General features: G+C 38.9%; 1 protein-coding gene across 1 annotated transcript in view; it reads left to right on the top strand.

Moving 5' to 3' along the window:
* The window catches only part of UBE3D (ubiquitin protein ligase E3D), an 83,257-nt gene that overhangs the window by 12,089 nt on the left and 50,542 nt on the right, over nt 1–20,626 (top strand). Inside the window, exons 5-8 of the mRNA XM_082755680.1 lie at nt 2,149–2,218; nt 4,781–4,850; nt 5,701–5,809; nt 9,966–10,135. Coding sequence (XP_082611806.1) covers nt 2,149–2,218; nt 4,781–4,850; nt 5,701–5,809; nt 9,966–10,135 — 419 coding nt within the window. The remainder of the gene's footprint in view (nt 1–2,148; nt 2,219–4,780; nt 4,851–5,700; nt 5,810–9,965; nt 10,136–20,626) is intronic.

Below are 20,626 nucleotides of genomic sequence, written 5' to 3'. Positions count from 1 at the left end.
AGGCCCAACAGCCTCCTGGCTTGTATAAGAAACAGTGTGGCCAAAGGGCTAGGGAAATGATCGTCCCCTGTACTTGGCTCTGGTGAGGCTGCAGCTCGAGTACTGTGTTCAGTTTTGGGCCCCTCGCTACAAGAAGGACATCGAGGTGCTTGAGCGGGTCTAGAGAAGGGCGACGAAGCTGGTGAGGAGCCTGGAGAACAAGTCCTACGAGGAACGGCTGAGGGAGCTGGGCTTGTTCAGCCTGGAGAAGAGGAGGCTCAGGGGCGACCTTATCGCTCTCTATAGGTACCTCAAGGGAGGCTGTAGCGAGGTGGGGGTTGGCCTGTTCTCCCACGTGCCTGGTGACAGGACGAGGGGGAATGGGCTTAAGTTGAGCCAGGGGAGTTTTAGGTTGGATGTTAGGAAGAACTTCTTTACCGAAAGGGTTGTTAGACACTGGAACAGGCTGCCCAGGAAAGTGGTGGAGTCACCATCCCTGAAAGTCTTTAAAAGACGTTTAGATGTAGAGCTTAGGGATATGGTTTAGTGGAGGACTTGTTAGTGTTAGGTCAGAGGTTGGACTCAGTAATCTTGGAGGTCTCTTCCAACCTAGATGATTTTGTGAATCTATGAGAACTGTGGCTCTCTTTTGCACAGGTCACAGAAAAAGGCAAATGCAGAGTTCTTCCCCTAAACTAGTTTAATTTATGCTAAAATTAGGTATTTTTGTAGACTTACATTGCTGTATGATTTTTTAAGTTGATAGTGATTTGTCTGGACTTTATCAAGCCTATAAGATTAATAGTTAACTACATATGGGTATGTTTATGCACTATAAAGTTGTTTATACAAAGACCACAAGTTAAAATCTGGTTTGTCTTCTTATTATGTTCCCGGGATTTTAAGTTTCAGAAGGGTTTATTAAGTCAGGAACATCATTGTGTTTGCTTGAATGTGTTGCTTCCAGACCACAGCCATACCGAAGTACAGCCAGGTTAATAACCCAACACAGAACCAGTTCTGGAGTTCCTGCTTTGTGTTAAAGCAGGAATTGTGCTTGTATCTTTCTCCTGATACTGAATTTAAGTATGAACACTGGAATTAATAGGAGTGTTACTAGGTCAGATCACAGGTTGATCCAGAAATGAAATCTTTTTCAATGGGCAGTAATAGATGTGTAACAGTACAGCATGTATTGAGGGTTGTTTCTGCAGGTGTAGAGAATTGTCTAATGAGGTGTTATTATCCATGATTTTTGTATTTTTGTATTCTTGATGAATATTGTTCTCAGAGTTTTTGAAGACTTTTTTTGAACATATGTATACTTGTAGCATAAAAAATATTTTCCTGTGGTGAGGACTGAGCTATGTTGTGCCTTATTGTGCCTTGTCCCTTCTTATTGTTTGATTCAAACCAGATTATAATTTCACAACATGAGTTAATGACTATTAGATAACTTTCCACTGTTCAGCTTTTCCTCAATGTTTGTGGCTTTATACATCTCAGTGATGACACTCAGTTTTCTGCCTTTCATGCTTTCTCCTATTATGTGCATTCAGCCCACATATGGGAACTGTTCTGTACTTCTTACAATTAATTGTTTTCAGTACATTTTTGACTTGAATTGAAGGAGAGGGATTGTTTGAGAAGTGAATCCATCACACCTTTCTGGAATATCGTATGTTATGTTCTTTAATTCTTTCCTAGTAACTCTGCATACTCTGGGGACCTTTTCTGCTTTTTGCTGAAGTGGGATTCCTATAAACCTGTCCACAGTGACTAGAACTTTTTCCTGAGTGGTGTTAGTCACATTACAGCATAATATTTTGTGTATATATTTAGCAATATTTCTTGTATGCATTATTTTGCCCTTATCAAAGTTGAATTTACTTCATCACTTTGTCACTTGGTATTATGAGATTCTCCTGTTATCTATTAAAGGCTGTGCTGTGTGATCAGTAATATTGCCAGATTTTAAGATTAATGTGAAACTTGCAAGCATGTAGAAGGCTGTAATAGTCAATGCACATCTTTGTATACGTAAATTTAAAGATAGCAAACTAAAGTACAATGTAAACTATATACTCTGGAGAGTATGTTAAAGTTTCTTTTTCGTTCCTTTTTCAGAATAACTGAGCAACATTTAAATGACATTTCTTTATCCTACAGAAATCAAAAGAAAATACCAGAGTATTTTGTAAGCGCTGCAAGACCATGCTGGGAGAAACAATATCATCAGGTATGGCATGTACGGACTAAACTGGACTTGACTGCTTCAGCCAATGAGCACTGAAGGTTAAAAGCACTGGAGAAAAACAGTTTAACAGAAAAATGCAGGGCTGATTCCTGTGTGTTTGTGTTATTCTCTTCTGGAATAGATGAGATTGCTTTCACTGTTAGACCTTGAAAATGATTTACCATGGAGATTTTCCTCATCCTAGTTTCTCTGGCATATTAGTTGCAAAGCTTTGGAAGACAGGAAGAAAGATTCCAGTTTATTAGGAAACCCAGTAATAAAGGAGACCTCAAAAGTTACAGGTTGTTTATTTTGCTATCGTTCCCACTGAATAATGGGAAGGTTAATTCAGAACTTGGTCAGCAAAGAACTAGAAGCTAAAGATACCATTACTAACAGCCAGTCTGGTTTCATGGAAAGGAAATCTTATCAAAGAAACATGTAATATTTCTCATCAACTAATGATGAAATTATGAGATTATTGGTTTAAAAGCTGTCATTATATAGAGTTATTAGGGCTTACCTGAAGTAGTCTAAAGATAAGTCTCTGATGGTCTTTAAAATGCAGTTATTAACAGGAGAGAAGCAATGATAAGGCTGTTACTAGCAGGGTTCTTTCTTTCATTCTCTGTCTGCTCTACTGCAACAGTGTGAGTACAGCTCAGTTCAGAGAATATAAAAACTAAAGAAAATGCAAAGCCTGTTTCAGAAATAAGTCAGGAGGGCGACAGAAGACGGTTACAGAAGGTTCCGATTATCCTGTACAGAGATCTAAAAAGTACAGGCTTTAAGAAAACCACTTTTAAGGTAATGTGTTGGAAACCCCACAAACCAAACTGTAATACTGCAAAAACAGGGGCTGGAAAAGAGCTTTACAGATTGTCGTGAATAAATGCCTTCACCTAAGCCTTTAGCAACCAGTAGTTGATGTGATTGCAGGAAATGGGAAAAGGGAAATAGCGTGTAGACATGCAAAGGAATTGTCCTGGACTTTGTGCATTGCTGAACTTAGATAGCTTGTCAGTTGTTTCGAGCATGTTTCATTGGTAGTTTAGGAAATTTACAGAGAGTTCAAAGAACAGGCACAAATTAATCAGAGATGTATAGCGAAATCTAGACAGAAGCATTTCTATGAGAAGAGACTAGAGAGCAGGTTTGACTGTCATGCTTTGGTGCTTTCTTATAAGCAAAGATATCAGTGCCTTGCAGATGAAACTGGATTGAGATGGTGTAGCTGTGGAAGCCAGCCCTGGCTTTGCCCAGATCACCCAACTATTGCTACATGCTCGTAGGCTTTTTTTTTTTTTTTTTTTTTTTTTTTTTTTTGGGAATTCCTACCTTCTACCTCTCTGCAAGCAAACATCCCCTCAATTTCCAAAGCCCATTCAGCAACGGAACCAATTCCTTGCTCAAGATAATAGCTGGAGAGCTAGTATGACCGGCCTGGCTTCTTTTTCTCCTGTCTCTTAGATCTAGGCACAGCATGGAGCAGACTAGTATTAAGCTTTGAGGTAACATATAATTTCCTAACAGTGAGGATAATTAAAAAAGTATAATACTTATCTGGACAAGGGGTGGGACTGCCAAGCCTTTGGAATCTGTGTAATAGGATTAAGTGTCTTTCTGAAAAGCTTGCTTTCATCCGGTTTTAATGGTGTGTGCAGACAGAGGTCAAATAGGTCAATCCCCTTTACCCTTAAAATTTATGGAATTGATGAATCCTTTTTTGATGTTCACATGTTAAGGCTTAGTGGAATGAATTTATTATTCTGCATACTTGACCTGTTCTGCTTGCTCTCCGGTTAGGCGGTGTTTTAGCCTGGACCCAGAGCTTCAGTGTGATAATCTTTGACCCGACTTTATCGATGAAGATTAAATTCTGAACTAAATTCTGAACCTCTTCCATTTAGTACTAAAAGGATGTCTTAGTGGAGCTTTTGGGGAACACTTGCATTGAAATTTGGAATGTATGGTTTGTATATTACTGTTAAGTTAGTGCAATTTTGGGGAAGAGGTTCTATTCTACTCTTTGAGCAAAGAAGAAAATTATTCCCTTGTGTGTGCTGTGTGTTATTAAAACTGTCTCTTGTGATTCACTGCAGCATTACTGAGCAGCAGAGGGTACTAAAATACTTACGTAAGCTATGCTGATCTCAGTACTTTAGGAAAGTTCTTTCATCTTTCAGGTTTGGCTTCGTAGCAGTGCATACTGGGCAAGAGTTAATTGGCACCAGCAAGCATTAATACATAAAACATTTCAGTCCAAGTGGTTTGGCTGTTGCTTACTTTGTTTCAAGTTGATTGTTCCTAGTGTTAAACAGGGATCAATATGAATGACGAATTGCTGATCATGTAATTAGCTCAGAGCAGTTTTCTTTTGGTGTAATGTATGTTTTCTGTTCATGGTTGCTTCTCCTCCCACATACCAAAGCAGGAATTTGATCACCTGCTGAACCTCTTAATTGAATGCTGAACGAAAAATTATAGTATAGTGATACAGTGATTTACAGCTTAATTTTAAAAAGTTTGTTTTTCTGTTGTACTTAAACGTGTTTGTCGTTTCAGATACTATTAAATACTATGTCACAGAGGTGATTGTACAACCATCGGAGGAAAGTTTCAGCACAATACCAAGGTAAAAAAAAAAAAAATCAGATAACTTGCTTAGCTTTACATTTTGGAAAGGATGCTAGAAATGTAGGAAAATTCAGTTAATTCACTAATTAAGTATAATAAAGAAGTGCTATCAAGTTTTACATATTCACAGACTTAAGCATTTGAAAGATACTGCAGCCTGTATTCACTCATATAATTGTTTTTCTGTTTGAATGTTTATAACATCAAGAGAGATTGTACACAGTTTGTTGCAGTGTCCCTCTATTCTGACAATAATCCAAAATAAATAGCTAAAAAAAAAAAACCACAAGCATTTTAAGTTTTCATGGCATGTGGTGTCAAGTTATGGAAATGGAAGGCTACATGACATAAAGTTAAGTAAAACTTGCAGTGTTTAATTGTGGGGTTTTTGAATTTTCAAGTAATTCAATTTGAAGTTAAGACTAAGATGGTACAGAATTTGATCTAGCTGTCTTCTATTATGCATTAGTCACGGGTCTTTTGTGAATTATATTCAAAATATGTGCATTGTTCTGAACTTTGCTGTGTTTGCATGTGTAAGATATAATAGGGAAAAGCTTTTACTCAGCATTTGACATTTGTTGTCAGTCAAAGTAAAGGATTTGGAGCAATTTAGTCTGCTGATCTGTTTAAAAAAATCTATTAAAAGATTGTGTTGCAGGAAATAAGTGCTCTGGCTGGGGGAGAGACAAAGATAAAGAAGCTACATTTCTCTATAAAAAGTGATTACGGGATGTGGTGGAATTTACAATATGGAGTTTCTCATATACTTGCACTGCGTTGGTATGAATGACTTCGACAATGTAATTGTTATTAAAACAAATAATATGTGCTTAATTCTTAAACAGGTCTCAGTTTGTACAGAGCATGGTTGCTCAGTGTCTTATGGAATTGTCATCTGCTAAAAGCACATTTAGATTCACCATAAAAGGGGATGATGGAAAGATCTATATTCTGGTAAGTTTTTTATCTTAAAAAAAAATTAACGTATGAATTTCATCTCATAAAACACGTTATTTATGCTGTTCATGATTGTATGTGTGAAGAAGAATTAATTCAATTTCTTGTGTTGAAGTAGTTCTGGACAGTTCAGTTCATATAAAGTTCATATAAGAAGCTTTCCTTTTTTTTTTTTTTTTTTTTTTTTTAAATGTAAGCAAATGTACATGCAGAAACTTTCTGATGTGTAGAGTAGTGAAAATACCGCAGATGAACCACAAACAGCACAGTGTTGTGGTTTAACTCTGGCAGGCAGCTATGCTCTATCCAGCAGCTTGCTCACTCTCCCCTAGTGGCTTGGGGAAGAGAAATCAGAAAGCTACAGGTGAGAAAGCTCGTTGGTTGAGATAAAGGCAGTTTGGAGGTAAAGCAAAAGCTGTGTTCACAAGCAAGGCAAAATAGGGAATCTGTTTAATACTTCCCAGTGGCCAGCACATGTTCAGCCACTTCCAGGAAAGCAGGGTTCATCACGGGTAATGGTTTCTTGGGAAAACAAATGCCATCACTCCAACACAAGTGCTCCACCACTCCTTCTTTCCCCCAGCTTTTGCTGCTGAGCAGGACACCACCAGGTGTGGGCCATCCTTTTGGCCAGCCTGGGCCCCCTGCCCTGGCCGTGTCCCCTCACAGCTCCTGGTGCACCCCAAGCCTCCTTGCTGGTGGGGCAGCACAAGGAGCAGGAAAATTCTTGGCTCTGTGCAAGCACTGCTCTGCAGCAATTAAAACATTGGTGTGTTATCAGCATTATTTTCATCCTAAATCCAAAACACAGCAGCAAAACAGGTACTCTGTCCCAGCCAAAAATCAGGACACACAGAAATAACAATGTTTTCTACTCAGAAAAATATAAAAAGCTTTAATTTTGACTTTGTAGTATGTATCTCATTTTTCTTGCTCCAGTGTTTCTTATCTGTAATCACTACAAGTTCATCAAATTTTCTAGCATCTTTCACAAATACTTTCTTAGGTCAGCAAGAACTACTAATGTAGTCATTAAATTACATTGCAAAGTGAAGAGCAAAAAATAATAGCCAATTATACATGATGTTCTAATGCTGTTAAACTTGGTTAAGGTTTATATTTAGCTAATAACAGATAATTCCTCAAACTTCTAAGATGGATGGGAATTTGAGTCTGGAATTACTTTAGTACTTGGTATATCCAGAGATATTTTCTTTTAACCACGTATAGGCACAAAATATAAAATGTTGTGGTAAAGTTTGGAGTAGCTAAATACTAACTCCTGTCTTTCAGTAATGAATCAAAGTTGTTTTTTGGAGTCAAATTCAGCAGTGAGAGGGAAAGGAGTGGGAAGATAATCCAAGAAAATAAATATGACAAAATTGAAAGACCTGTCTGTCAGACACAGATTCATGGACCATGTCTTAGAGGGCCTGAGCAGAACAAGTTTGTATTTGCCAAGTCTGGAGAAGAGGTCATTGAAGCAATCAAGATGTGAGATAACGAGTACCTAAATTACTAATAAAGGTCTGTTAGACTGCAGTTCAGACAAGGACATACTCCGAACAAGCGTTAGAATGCTACTGTCAAAAGTTACATATCAACACTTGTGATATGGGAAGTATCACAGAATCACAGAATTTTCTAGGTTGGAAGAGACCTCAAGGTCATCGAGTCCAACCTCTGACCTAACGCTAACAGCCCTCCACTAAACCATATCCCTAAGCTCTACATCTAAACGTCTTTTGAAGACTTCCAGGGATGGTGACTCCACCACTTCCCTGGGCAGCCTGTTCCAGTGCCTCACAACCCTTTCAGTGAAGAAGTTCTTCCTAACATCCAACCTAAAACTCCCCTGGCTCAATTTAAGCCCATTCCCCCTCGTCCTGTCACCAGGCACGTGGGAGAACAGGCCAACCCCCACCTCGCTACAGCCTCCCTTGAGGTACCTATAGAGAGCGATAAGGTCGCCCCTGAGCCTCCTCTTCTCCAGGCTGAACAAGCCCAGCTCCCTCAGCCGCTCCTCGTAGGACTTGTTCTCCAGGCCCCTCACCAGCTTTGTCGCCCTTCTCTGCACCCGCTCGAGCACCTCGATGTCCTTCTTGTAGCGAGGGGCCCAAAACTGAACACAGTACTCGAGGTGCGGCCTCACCAGAGCTGAGTACAGGGGGACGATCACTTCCCTAGCCCTGCTGGTCACACTGTTCCTGATACAAGCCAGGATGCCGTTGGCCTTCTTGGCCACCTGAGCACACTGCTGGCTCATATTCAGCCGACTATCCACCATCACTCCCAGGTCCTTCTCTGCCTGGCAGCTTTCCAACCATTCCTCTCCCAGTCTGTAGCTCTGCTTGGGGTTATTGCGCCCCAGGTGCAGGACCCGGCACTTGGCCTTGTTGAACTTCATGCAGTTGACCTCAGCCCATCGGTGCAGCCTATCCAGATCCTCCTGCAGAGCTTTCCTACCCTCAAGCAGATCGACACACGCACCTAACTTGGTGTCATCTGCGAACTTACTGAGGGTGCACTCGATGCCCTCGTCCAGATCATCGATGAAGATATTAAAGAGGACCGGCCCCAGCACCGAGCCCTGGGGAACGCCACTAGTGACTAAGTACTTTCAGGATGACTTCATACATACAAAATCGGATGGCTTGAATACAATTAAATGGATTAATTGCTTTCTCTAAAGCAAGCTACAGAAAAATTTTGACAGCTGTAACTACATTGTTCCCTAGACTCGTTTTAAGGACAGTCACCTTCTGAAAAGCATCCCAGGAGGCTCCTTCAAAGGAAGCTGTTAACAATTTCAAAATTAAGGAACTTGGTTTAATTAAAGCTAAGTGAGGTGGTGGTACTGACCCATGTGTATAGGACATGTCTGTTTCATCAACATTTTTTCCAACACATCTTCAACACTCAGCTTAAAGCACCGTGTGTAATGGCCCTAGCTAGTGAGGTACATTTTGCAGTTCAGGCTGTGAATGTGTTCTGTGAATTACCAGAACAAAATCAAAACAGCCACTCGCTAAGCTAAGTGCAGTTGCTTGTCATCGTTCGGGTGCATATGCTCAAGTGGTTATTCCCTCCAAAACATCTTTATCTCTACATCTCTTTCCTTGTTCACAGAGCTTTCACTGTGCTGTGCTGAGCCTTGGGCTCTGATAAACTGTGACATGTATGACATGTACTGTGTGTCCTGTTAAACAGTGGCTTTTTCCCTTCATGGGGAATGTCATATGTCTGTTACCTGGCATCAGGCAACTTGTTTTACTTGAAGTTGATTAGGTCACGAGAAACAAAAGATTATGGTCTAGTGAGCAGCACTGCGTAAAATCTGTTTTCTGTGATAAATATTTCATACACAAGCATTTTATATTGGCTCAGGACTTGTAAAAATTAATTTCCATTGGTAACTCAGATCACTTCGCTACTCTGGGCTATGAATAAAGGAGAAGCCTGACTTTTTTTGTGCAGTGCTTAGCATCAAAGCCCTGAATCCAGCTTGGAACACTAATACACAATCACACAAATGTTAGATGAAATCAATAAAGTGATGCAAATAGTTCAGATTTCTCAAAATTCTCCCCAGTAAATTTCCCATGAACTGCTGTGAGCAACTACTGGTGAAGAACACCACTCCCCTGATCATATTTCATTAAATTTTATTTTCCAGGTGAGGCTCTGTTACAGCCTTCTGTACATTCCAGCTTTACTTTTAGACCACATTAATTGCTATCTTTTTCTTTGCATGTCTTAGTCCTACCTGGTCATAACTATATGTTTTCTAAAAATCCTTACTTGTTGGCACTTCCAGTGGGCAGCCTTTCAATTTCCTGTCTTAAGCACTCAGTCATTCAACACCATATGCTCTACTAATTCCTTAAAATAAATAAATAAATCTTATTAGTGACTGTGATGTATCAGGCGTCGGTTTTATTAACTCCTGTTTTTCTTCTCCAGAGGCTGAGCAGGCTGTGATAAGTAATAGTGAAAGTAAAATGTCAGCATGTTTGTTAACGCTTTCTTAGGAACTGTCAGAATGTGGCTTTCATATCAGCTGTTCATGGCACATCAGAGTTAGGATGACATCAATTTCAATTTCTTCCTTTACTCTGATCCTAAGTAAAATAAATTATTTCTTCATTTACAGATATGGCTTTTAAATTCTGACACATTGCTGGTGGAGTCTTTAGGAAGTTCCTCCTCCCACAGTGTTTTTACGCTGTTTGGAGATACTTTCCTGCCTAACTCTGGAGCAGTGGGGACCTGGAATGCTGTCAAAGTTCTTTACCAGCCATGCATTAAGAGCAGGAATAAAGAGTAAGTATAGCCTTTTCTGGCCTCAGGTCCTAATCTTTGTTTCGTTTTGCTTTTTAGGTGAGCAATATTTCTTTGAAGTTCTTTGGACAATCTATTAATCACACAGGTGTACATACCTTTTGAACGCATACATTTATTTATTTTTTGAAACAAAATGCCAGAGAAATAACAGATTTAGCCAAAGAGAATCTGGTGGTTAAATTTTGGTACAAAAATTTTAACACACAGGCAAAAGAGTTATGTTGTACTTGCAGGCATATTGATACTTTGGAAGATGACACAAATAGAAGTTGTTTCCCTTACACAGAGGAGTAACATGCTTTTTTATTTATTCATTTTTCCCCATATTAACTCATGGTGTACTTAGAGCTTGGTCTATTGACAAAATATTTGCAAACTTGCTCCATCCTTAATATTTCTCCTGATTAAACTCTTTAATTCATGTTAACTTTTTTTCTTGTTTTTTTAAAAGTAAGCATAAGAACATCAGGTTCCCTGTTCATGATGTCATCTTTTTGTGGTAACTGCTCTAGTTAAGTGTTTTAAAAGGCAGAAGAAATCTGCAGATGTCCATACAAGTTTATGTACAAGTTGTTATGAACTATGTGAATTCATCCTTTTACCTAAGATCATGTGCTGGAGCAGGAACCCTCTTGTTTAGTGCTGTAGCACATTTTGCACTGCGAGTGGTAGCCCACAGTGCTTTATGAAGGACAAAATTTGGGCAGTTTTCAGTTGTATAACCAGTGCGTGAAGGTTTAAAATAAATAAATAAATACAATGGATTTATTTTGTTGGATTCGGTCTACTTCAGTGTTGCAATTGCCTGTAGCTTTTAGATCACAGAATAATAGGATGGTTGAGGTCAGCAGGGACCTCTGGAGGTCATCTGGTCCAGCCCTGTGCTCAAGCAGAAACCACAGAGCATGTTGCCTAGAGCAGATGACTAGGTAACTACTTCAAGTTTCCTCTGTGGAAAACAGTTCTTCTTTCCAAGATAGTTTTCTCAGCTTACACTGACTGTCTAGGGAAGTTGAACTTTACTTTTAGTGTAACTGTCTAAGGTTAAAAGTTACTGGGAATGAAGAAAATATGGGTTTTGAATCTGAACACAGTAAAAAAGTGTATCTAAATTAAATAGTGTGATTAAAACTGCTGTTTTATTTCCTGTAATGTTAACTCAAAAGGATGTATTTAACTGTCACGTTAGATGTGGGTATGCAGCTGAACGGCACTGGTTCATATGAGTTAGCAGCAATGTATTTTCATTTGCACAGTATTGATTTTAATGTCTGCAGGCTTAATTAAATATTTTTTGTCTGATATGTTGCTGTTGTGGTACTGCTATGTTGTGTAGAAGTAAACTGAAGCATAAAACTAAGTAAATATTTAAAATACGTGGTGGATGTGGATTTTTTTGTGACTCAAATATATTAGAGTGTTAGGTAGACCAATTATTTTTAAAAAAAAAAAAAAAGAAAAGAAAAAAAGACTTGGACCTGCGCACAGTTGAAAATGAGGGAAGGTTTAGTTTTATTTATTTCTTTTTATTTTTTTCTGTGAGGTGATCACAGCTCCCAAATCTGCTCTTACAGAAATAAAGGATTTGGGCAAAAGAGCAAAAATATTCAAACCCTCTTTTATTTTTTTGTTTTTTGTTTGTTTGTTTTAAAACTGATATGATGTGCATCTCTAGTTTCCTCTAATTCTCTAGAAAAACTCTTTCATATGTATGTTGTGGGGAGAGGAGAGCTGGTGGTTCTGGTTTGATATTGGTTGGTATATGGCTTTGTATTTTTTTCCTTCTGAGGTGCAGAAACCAAAGTTACTGTTGCTTTAGTATTGTTTTCCCAGTCTTATTTTTCTAGTAGAGCACAATAAAAAGGACATAAGTACTTGAATCTGATTCCACTAACTCATTTATCAGTTGACTTGGAGTGGTGCCTGTATGTGCAATGAGGGTGAGGTCTTTCTGTATCGAACAGCAGTGTAAACACATCAGAGGAAAAAAATGCCAAGAAACAGTGCAACCTACTTAATGCAGTGTGTTTATGTTTAGTTCTCAATTATTTATTTCAAGAATTCTGAACAAAACATCTGATTTCTTGAATAGTGCAAGTTTCATAGGTGTTTTAGACACCACATTCCAATAATAATACTTCATTTGCTTGTTTCTGCATACACACATGCCTTTGAAATACTGCCAAGGTTTTGGAGCCTATAGTCTGCTCCAAGGGACTACAACATCGTTCTGAGCTTTGTGTTGTCTGTGAATGAAAGAAGCATCTCTAGGATAGTGTCTGAGATATAAAATCGAACAGGACCAGGGACACCTGTGGAGCCTTGGGAGTTAATTATTAACAGTTTGGCTCCAGGTACTTTTTTCCAACCAGCTCGGTATGTTAGATTGTGTCACTTAAGGACATTCAGCAGCTCATAAGGCACTGTGAAGTTAAGACATGGTTAGGTATATCCAGACACGCTATTTATAGTGTGGCTCTTGGCGTTTCTCCTCGCAGAGCCCTATTCCACTGATCTTTGAGGGTTGCCTTTGAAGTGCTGTATTGATGCAGCCTTTGCATCTTACTTCAGCTATTAAACAGCGCTAGAAACATGTGTGTCCTGTGCATGATAGCATGAGTCTGGGGTAGATCTGCCTGCAGCTAGGTTCACGGCAGTTACGGGATCTTTATGAGCAGTCCTGCAGCAAATTAGTTGGAACTATATGCAGAGGACTAGTGTGCTGTCATTCCTTGGTGAAGGATGCCCCATGCATTTTCAGCTCTGTTCTTACTGCAATATTTATTGGCGCCTGCCACTCTCTCTCAGCAAGGCTCCTTTTCTCCACCTACATATCTGCTGTGCAGGCAGGAGAGGTCTTCCTTTCAAGTAACAGGTTCTCGGCAAATAACATGTTATACAAACAACCTTGACTGCTGGGAGTGATAATGTTAAATACTGCTGAAGCGTGAGTGTTGTAAAAATGCATGAAGAACATTGAAAATAAGGTCACACAGCAATTTGACTGGGAGTTCATCTCAGAAAATATTTGGGAAGGTACAGGTAGAGGAAATCATACTTATCCCTAGCGTGCTAGGCAAAGCTTTGTTTGTCAAAAAATATTGATAGCTTTTATTTCGCACATGTATCTAGAGTCTCTCTCAACAGTTTACAGCTTTTGCAGAAGCCTCCTCCTAGGTAAGAATTTGCTGCTTATCATTTGAGATAATGAAAGCTGAAAAGCAACTTCCAGAAATTGTTCATGTGTTTTTTATTAGTCGTAAAGGGATAGATTAAGGTAGAAAAAAAAAAGAGTTTGTGGCTCAAAACATTTTTTTTTTTTTTGGAGTGTCAGTGCTTTTATTAGAGTTCTATGATTACATCAGTGTCCATGTACAGTGAGAGGTTTATGAAGCTCGGTTACTGATGGATTGCAGAACGTCAAGTTGTCCCAAGAACGGCTCATTCTGTATACGATTCTACAGTAATTCACCTCTCATAAAAGTATCAAGCTGTCCTAAAATTGTCTGAAATTTCTTTAATGCTATAGTATATCACTGATTCTTGTATGTCTGCAATAGAATGCCTTTTCCTAGTATTTCAGTATCTCTTGCTTGTAGAAAATACGCAGTGAGCACACAGACCGAGACTTGACTAACTGAGGAGTGACCAATTTTCCACTGTTCTGTGGTTTCCTTACAGTGAGTTTTGTAGTTTAAGAAGCTTGTTGTGCTATCTCTGGAATGATTAAATGAGTGGGTGTGACTGTAAATGGACTGTAAAGGATCTGTTTTATTTCAGATAATCTTTTCTTTTTTTTCCTGTCCCTTCATGGATTCTTTAGTGGTATCAAGAGAACTGACACCACAGATGGGCTGGCTGAAAGAGCTGACCAGAGCAGACAGGCAAAGCTTTTTGAAAGACACAGTCTGATGCCAGTCAAGGGATTTGGGGCAGGCAGGAAAGAAAAATACTCCTCTGAGTTTGGGAGAGACATGGGGGAGCTATATAGCCCACTGAACTTGAAATGCTATTTATTTATTTATTTTTTTTTTTTAGCTAGAGATTACTCTTGAAAAGAACTGTTCTTCAATACTGGTAACATCCTTTCCAACCTCTAGAAAAAGATGCATGCAACTTTGTAAGTATAGTTTTCAGCAGGAACATCCAGACTCTTGCTTGTTGAAACTAGACCTGCCATGTACAACATCCTTTTATGGTTGTTACTGAAGAACTTTATTCTTGTTCCTAAACACGCATATATCTTCCCAGCTCTCTGGAGCTGTCATATTTTTGGTATCTAATCTTTCCAATTATAAATAGTCTTAGAAGTACTAATCGAATTAGAGAAAAAAATGTTGGAATGAGAACTTTGCCTAGCAAAGGAGGTCTCTATTTTGGCTCAGATTTTGCTCATGTTATCATTCCAGTTGGGCTTGTTGCTTATGGTGCCTTTTTGCTCAGTTTTTGAAATTTAGCACTGAAGTCAAAGGAGATGGGGCTCTGACTTTTTTAAATAATAAAAATGCAGTCCTAATCCAGATATTTTTTTTTTTTGCCTTGTGTAGCATAAAAAATGCTTCTCTGTCTACGCGTCTTGAAAGGTACTGCTGTTTTACGGTGCATTAGAAGTGTTACATACCATACACACAGTAACTGGTAATGTGCAACTAAGAAATTGAATGCAAGTACAACTGCTGATTTATTTCTTGGCTTCTAATTTTTTAGAGAAAAAGATAAATATGCTGTCAAGATTTCCTATCACATTTAATATGCTTTTGAAATCAGGATTTGTCATTCAGCAATATGATAAAGCAAAAATGCAATTCAGTCTTATGTATCATCTTCCTTATTCTTCATATTTATTAGTGAAACACTGATTAGTAAAGCACAACTTCGGTGGTTCCCATGTCTCTGTCGTTCGTGTTACAGTTGCTCAGATCTTCTGGTAATATCAGAATTTGCGTGAGAGAAATGATGAATTGGATTGGGAAAAAGTGAGAATTAAAAGCAGCAAGACTGTCTAAAACGAATTTAAAATTTATAGGCTGAAACAGTCAGGTAGTTAATTCAGCTTTTATAGGAACATAAGAATATAAGAAATTCCGTGCTGGGCCAAATCAGTGTTCCAACTAGCCCACTATCCTCTCACTGAGATCATGACGTGTTACTTACAGGAGCACATGAGTTGCCTTTTACTACTCAGTTTATGTAGTTATCTCATTAAGGATGTTAAGAGGATACAGTCCTGCCTATTTCCTCTAGTACTATCCCAAGCATCTTTTGACCATCTTCTGTGTAAACACTTCTTGACCTTACTGGTGCTGTCTGCCTCCACAGTCCTTTAGAACAGCAAGTTCCTGAAGCTCAGTACAGCTGTAAAAATATTCTTTCAGTCTGTTTTAAACTGATCTACTACCGTTTTAATTAAGTTTCCTCTAGATCTAGTATTGGGGGATTTGGTGAACAAAATTCTGTATTCATACTGGCAAAAGAGACATGGAGAACCTAGACTTTATCCTGGTACTACATCATGCAGCGTTCTTGATAATTATATTTAGATTTACTGACCAGTTTGCTGGAGGGTCAGCAATGTCATATCTATGCAAGTCCTACTACAAGGCATGTATCTCTCTGTTATATTCATTTTGCTTTAACACTGCTTTTTTGAAAGCTGGATAGCCGAAATGTCATAGTCATGGTACACTGAGGATATTGTTGTAATTGTAGGTTGGACTATAGCAGCTTTTCACTTAGGTGCATAGAATTTGCTTCTGATAGACTTCTAAAGACTGTTGGGTTTACTTGAAAACTGTAAATACTCAACTCCTATGATTCCTTTTAAATGACAGGATCTATTTGAGCAGGAAGGAATCCTATAATTAGCAAAGAGTGGTGGGGGGGGGGGAAAGCAACTTACAAAAGTCTTTTAGGCAGATTGCTGACAAGAACTGCTTAAACCTCAAAACTTGGTTTTCTGAATTCTAGAGCCTTGAGCTGTTTTAAATTAATTAGCATTTGTTGTCTCTATTGTATTTCTCCATGACAGGCTGTGTAAACTAACAATACTTAGATTAATGAAATGATTTAGGCTGCTAATTTTACTTGCAATACTTTATATATCAGTAAGGCACAAGCAAATTGGGAGCATATGACTCGAGACCATGGAAGGCTAATTTGTGAAGTTGTTGAGGATATTTCCGTTTGTTTGCTGAATGTCTGTGTGCTAACAATAGGATATTGCTGCTGGATGCTTATTTTGAATGCTGTAGCATCGAGGATAAACAGAGCAAGCAGTTCTCTTGCTGGGTCCTCTGAATACTGGCCTTAAGCTATAAATGAAATAACTTGTATGACTAATAGGCATAATAATTGATGCCTTTGTGGATATGACTGTGCAAGGCAGAAGGGGAGGAGATCTGGCTGGAAAGGTGGAAGGTATTGTTCCAGGGAATAAAATTGTTGCAGAATTTTAGATTTTCAGACAAGTACATTGCTGAATTTCAGTCAAATAATTGCTGAAGGCAGGACTGTTAGATCTACCCAGAAGTCAGCTGTAGGATAGATTGTGCCCATTTCCCCTCTGTGTGTGGTTAAAAGAGTGTTGCGTTTGGTCTACATTCTTCCCAGCATGTATGCACTACCAGAATACTTGCTAAGCCTTCAAACTTCTTCTTTACCTCACAGTGATATGAATAGATTTTATGGAGTCACCTGTACTCCTGGAGACAGCAGTACAGCAATCACTGGAGTGCTCCTGTGGATCCTGATCTTGCTGGTTTTCCTGGGGACAGCAAAATTGTGCAGTGTCTTGTTGAAGACAGCTCTGCTGGGAATGACTGTGGGCATTTGTTTGACCCACGTGCCCCTACCTCCAATGCTCCAGCTTGGGCTTTTAAGCTCCTACTGGTCAGTTCAGTTGATATTGATCGAGGCTACAACAGCAGAGTTGGTAGAAGTCGTTTTCTAACCTAAGCACATTTTTTCTTTTCCTGGTGGAAGCTGATTTTTCTGACACTTCCCTGACCCCCAATTGTTTTATGTCAATATGGAGATGTTGATGAGGTGTCAGGCGTTGTAGTTGCACTTTCGTATGTACTTTTTTTTTCCCTTTCTTGCTAGCTTCTCAACTGTCCTGTGTTCCTTATAAAGCAGTAAGGCTCAGCAATATATTGTATTTCCTCCTCTTGGTCCACAGTTGATATTTTGTGATGGGAACAAATGCATAGAAAACTGCTGAAATGTTTCTATGTATTTTTACACTATTTTTTTTCCAGATGTTGAACTTCCTACAGAAGTTGGGGAATATTTTTTTAATTGGAAAGAAAGAAAAAGAATCCACAGTTGTTTTGACCAGCTGGAATTAGTGCTGGTAATGTAAAGAATCATCTTCTGAAAACGAGACTGAAACATTGTTCTAAGAAGATCCATCAGATGTTTAATGATTCAGTGCATTTTGCATTTAATACCATTAACAAGTGAGCTTTACTGGTTGTAGCCATACCTAAAAAGTTGTCCTTTGAGACTTCCTGTTTCCAACATATTATTTCTGTTGTATTTCAAACAGCAGGGGCTGCATGTCATTAATATTATTAAGGCCTCTAAGTTTTGAAGCATTTCATGATGATTAAGAAATGCAAACACCTGTTTGAGTTGAGAGATTGTTTTATTAGAGATGGTATTTTATTCTTTCTGAAAGTGCTGAAGCTCTCACTGGCTTCTGTAAAAGGAAATCAGTTGCTGAGAAGCTGTTTTTGCCCCCCAACATAGAAATTTTGCAGACCCTTCTAGCACCTCTGCAGCTTTTCTTTATGTATAGGGCCATTCTGTATAACACAATTATCCTGGTGACTTCCTGGTATCGCCAATTATGTATGATGCAAGTCTTTACTCAGCAAATTGCTGAAAGTAATGTAGCAATGGGTACCAGATAACTCTAAATGTTCATTGATTGCCTTCAGAAGAAATTGAAGAGATCATACTGTTATGGTTGATTATGAAGATGTTAAACTGGAGATTGGAAGATTTCTAATATCTGAGCAGTGAGGTTCCTGCAAAACCTTTCAGTAGGAATAACGTTGCCAAGAAGCATAAATGCTTTTAAGATGCAGCATGATAAGAAGATGGGGAGAAGCTCTTTGATGGGGAAGAAAACTCTTCACCAGGGTGTGTGGTGATAGGACAAGGGATATTGGTTTTAAACTAAAAGGGGGGAGATTTAGATTAGATTTTAGGAAGAAATTCTTCACTCAGGGTGGTGAGGCACTGGCACAAGCTGCCCAGAGAAGCTGTGGATGTCCCATCCCTGGAGGTGTTCAAGGCCAGGCTGGATGGGGCTTTGGGCAACCTGGTCTGGTGGAAGGTGTCCCTGCCCATGCAAGGAGGCTAGAACGGTATGATCTTAAAGGTCCCTTCCAACCCAAACCATAATTCTATGACAAAATTGCAAAAAGGAATGCTTTGACAGTTTCTTTTTCTTGCAGGGAAATAAATGAGCTTTCTGTATTGGAGATGTTTCCTGGTTTAGTGCACTGGCTGTGTCACAGACCTACTAAAAGACTTCCCAGTTCACCTTCCCTGTATGTTGTTCGCTCTCTCTTCAGGGTGTGAAGTTAGCATGTGTGTTGAGAGCCACACTGGTACCACAGTCTCAATTTGGCTCTTAGTCAACAAGATTGTTAATTATCAAGTGTGGTGTTTTTTTTTTTTTTTTTTTTTTTTTTTTTTAACACCTTAATGTGTTTTCCTATGTCTGAAGTCCATTCTAATTAACTTTATTTGCAAAGGATTTGTAGTAGTTTATCTGCAGCTGCCTTCCTTTCTGCTGTTGCATCTCCTCTTTGAATGAACTAGTCTACTCAAAGGCTTCTATTTTCACTGTTCTGGTGGCTGTGAATCAGTCTTTGCATGCCTTCTTTACTTCCTTTCATCAAATCTGCATTTTCTCTGTCTGTAACATCAACTCCTATTTCAGCACTGACTTTATCATGAAATCACAGAATGATTTGGGTTGGAAGGGACATTAAAGCCCATCCAGTTCAACCCCCAACTGTGGGCAGGGACACCTCCCACCAGCCCAGGTTGTCCAAAGCCCCATCCAGCCTGGCCTTGGACACCTCCAGGGATGGGGCATCCACAGCTTCTTTGGGCAGCCTGTGCCAGGGCCTCACCACCCTCTGAGTGAAGGATTTCTTCTAAAATGTTGACTTGATTAATTAAAATACAACCTTAAATTAAATTTTGACTTAACCTAGATTTAATCTTCCATTTAAATCCTTTTTCTTTTTTTTTTTTTTTTAACTTCCAGTGCTACTCTTGCTCATGTCTAGAACCCAGCTACTGTGCTGTATGCCTTCCTTTTCTTTTCCTCATGCTTCTAAGGTGAGACTAGATTTATTTGCTCTTGATCCATAAAATTTTAAGAAAGCTCACAAAAAATAAAGAGCCAAAATCATCTGTTTTCACTTATTTGGCTATGTCTAGGTATGTGTGTGTGCTCTCTGTAGCTCCCATGGTGGTATCTCAGAAGGGCAGCTGATGGCTTGTATGATTCCTTCAGCTCTGCTCCGTGCCTGCAGCAGGACTCCATAGACAACCACGTAAGTGCTGCAGAGGGCTCCATGAACTTAACTGTGCATTATACAGACACTGATAAATCTCTGCCGTAATGAAGGGTGAAAGCTTCTGACTAGTTGAAAGGGAAAACCTGGGAATTAGCTCAGAGGGGAGGAGGTTTAAAAATGAGGGACAGTTTTGTGAAGCATTGGAGGTTATTTATGGAGGAGTACTTCCAGAGGAAAGTTGGCTGTTGTGTGAAGACACATTGGCTGAGGACAGGGAAAAGGGGTAGTGGAAAGTCATGCGCTCTAGATTTGCAGTTAGTTTTAAAGCTCATTTTTAGGAAAGGAAGTTGTGTGCTTTACTGCTGGTTTAATTTATTTGTTTAGTATTTAATTGCTATTTACATTTGACCCATAGCTACACCTGATATTTTAATGCCAGTGTTGTGTCCTACCCTGCGTAGAGCAGACATCTGTACAAATTTTGCTACAATCACATAAGTGAATAAGGAAAATGATAAAAGTAAACTGTTCCAGGGAAATTATAGTTTCAGTCGTAAAGGGGAAGTATGGCATATGTGAAATATTGACTTTAGTAATTAAGCTTTTGTTTGGCAATGATGTGGATTGAATGAGTGGAACCAATACATTGTGCTGTTTGTGAATTCTTGGGATCAACTGATTCTGTGATTTGTGATGTTCCTTACTTGGCTGCAGGTTACTGTAATTATGTTGTGAAATAGTGAATTTGCTTCTCTTATGAAGTCAGTACAGCAGAAAAAAAAAATTGAATAACTTTAAAGCAGCAAGCTGAGAGCTTTTTGTGAACAGTGATTACAACTTTTATTTGTACAGCAAGATAACTTCTCTCTTTGGATTCAGGCATAATGTTCTGGAGTGTCTGGTATTTGTATATACTTCAATATGGAAT

The sequence above is a fragment of the Aythya marila genome, assembly GCF_965140915.1.
Source record: "Aythya marila genome assembly, chromosome: 3".
Classification (NCBI taxonomy): Eukaryota; Metazoa; Chordata; class Aves; order Anseriformes; family Anatidae; genus Aythya; species Aythya marila.
Note: the sequence above shows the minus strand (reverse complement) of the source record. Positions and strands in the feature narration are given on the sequence as shown.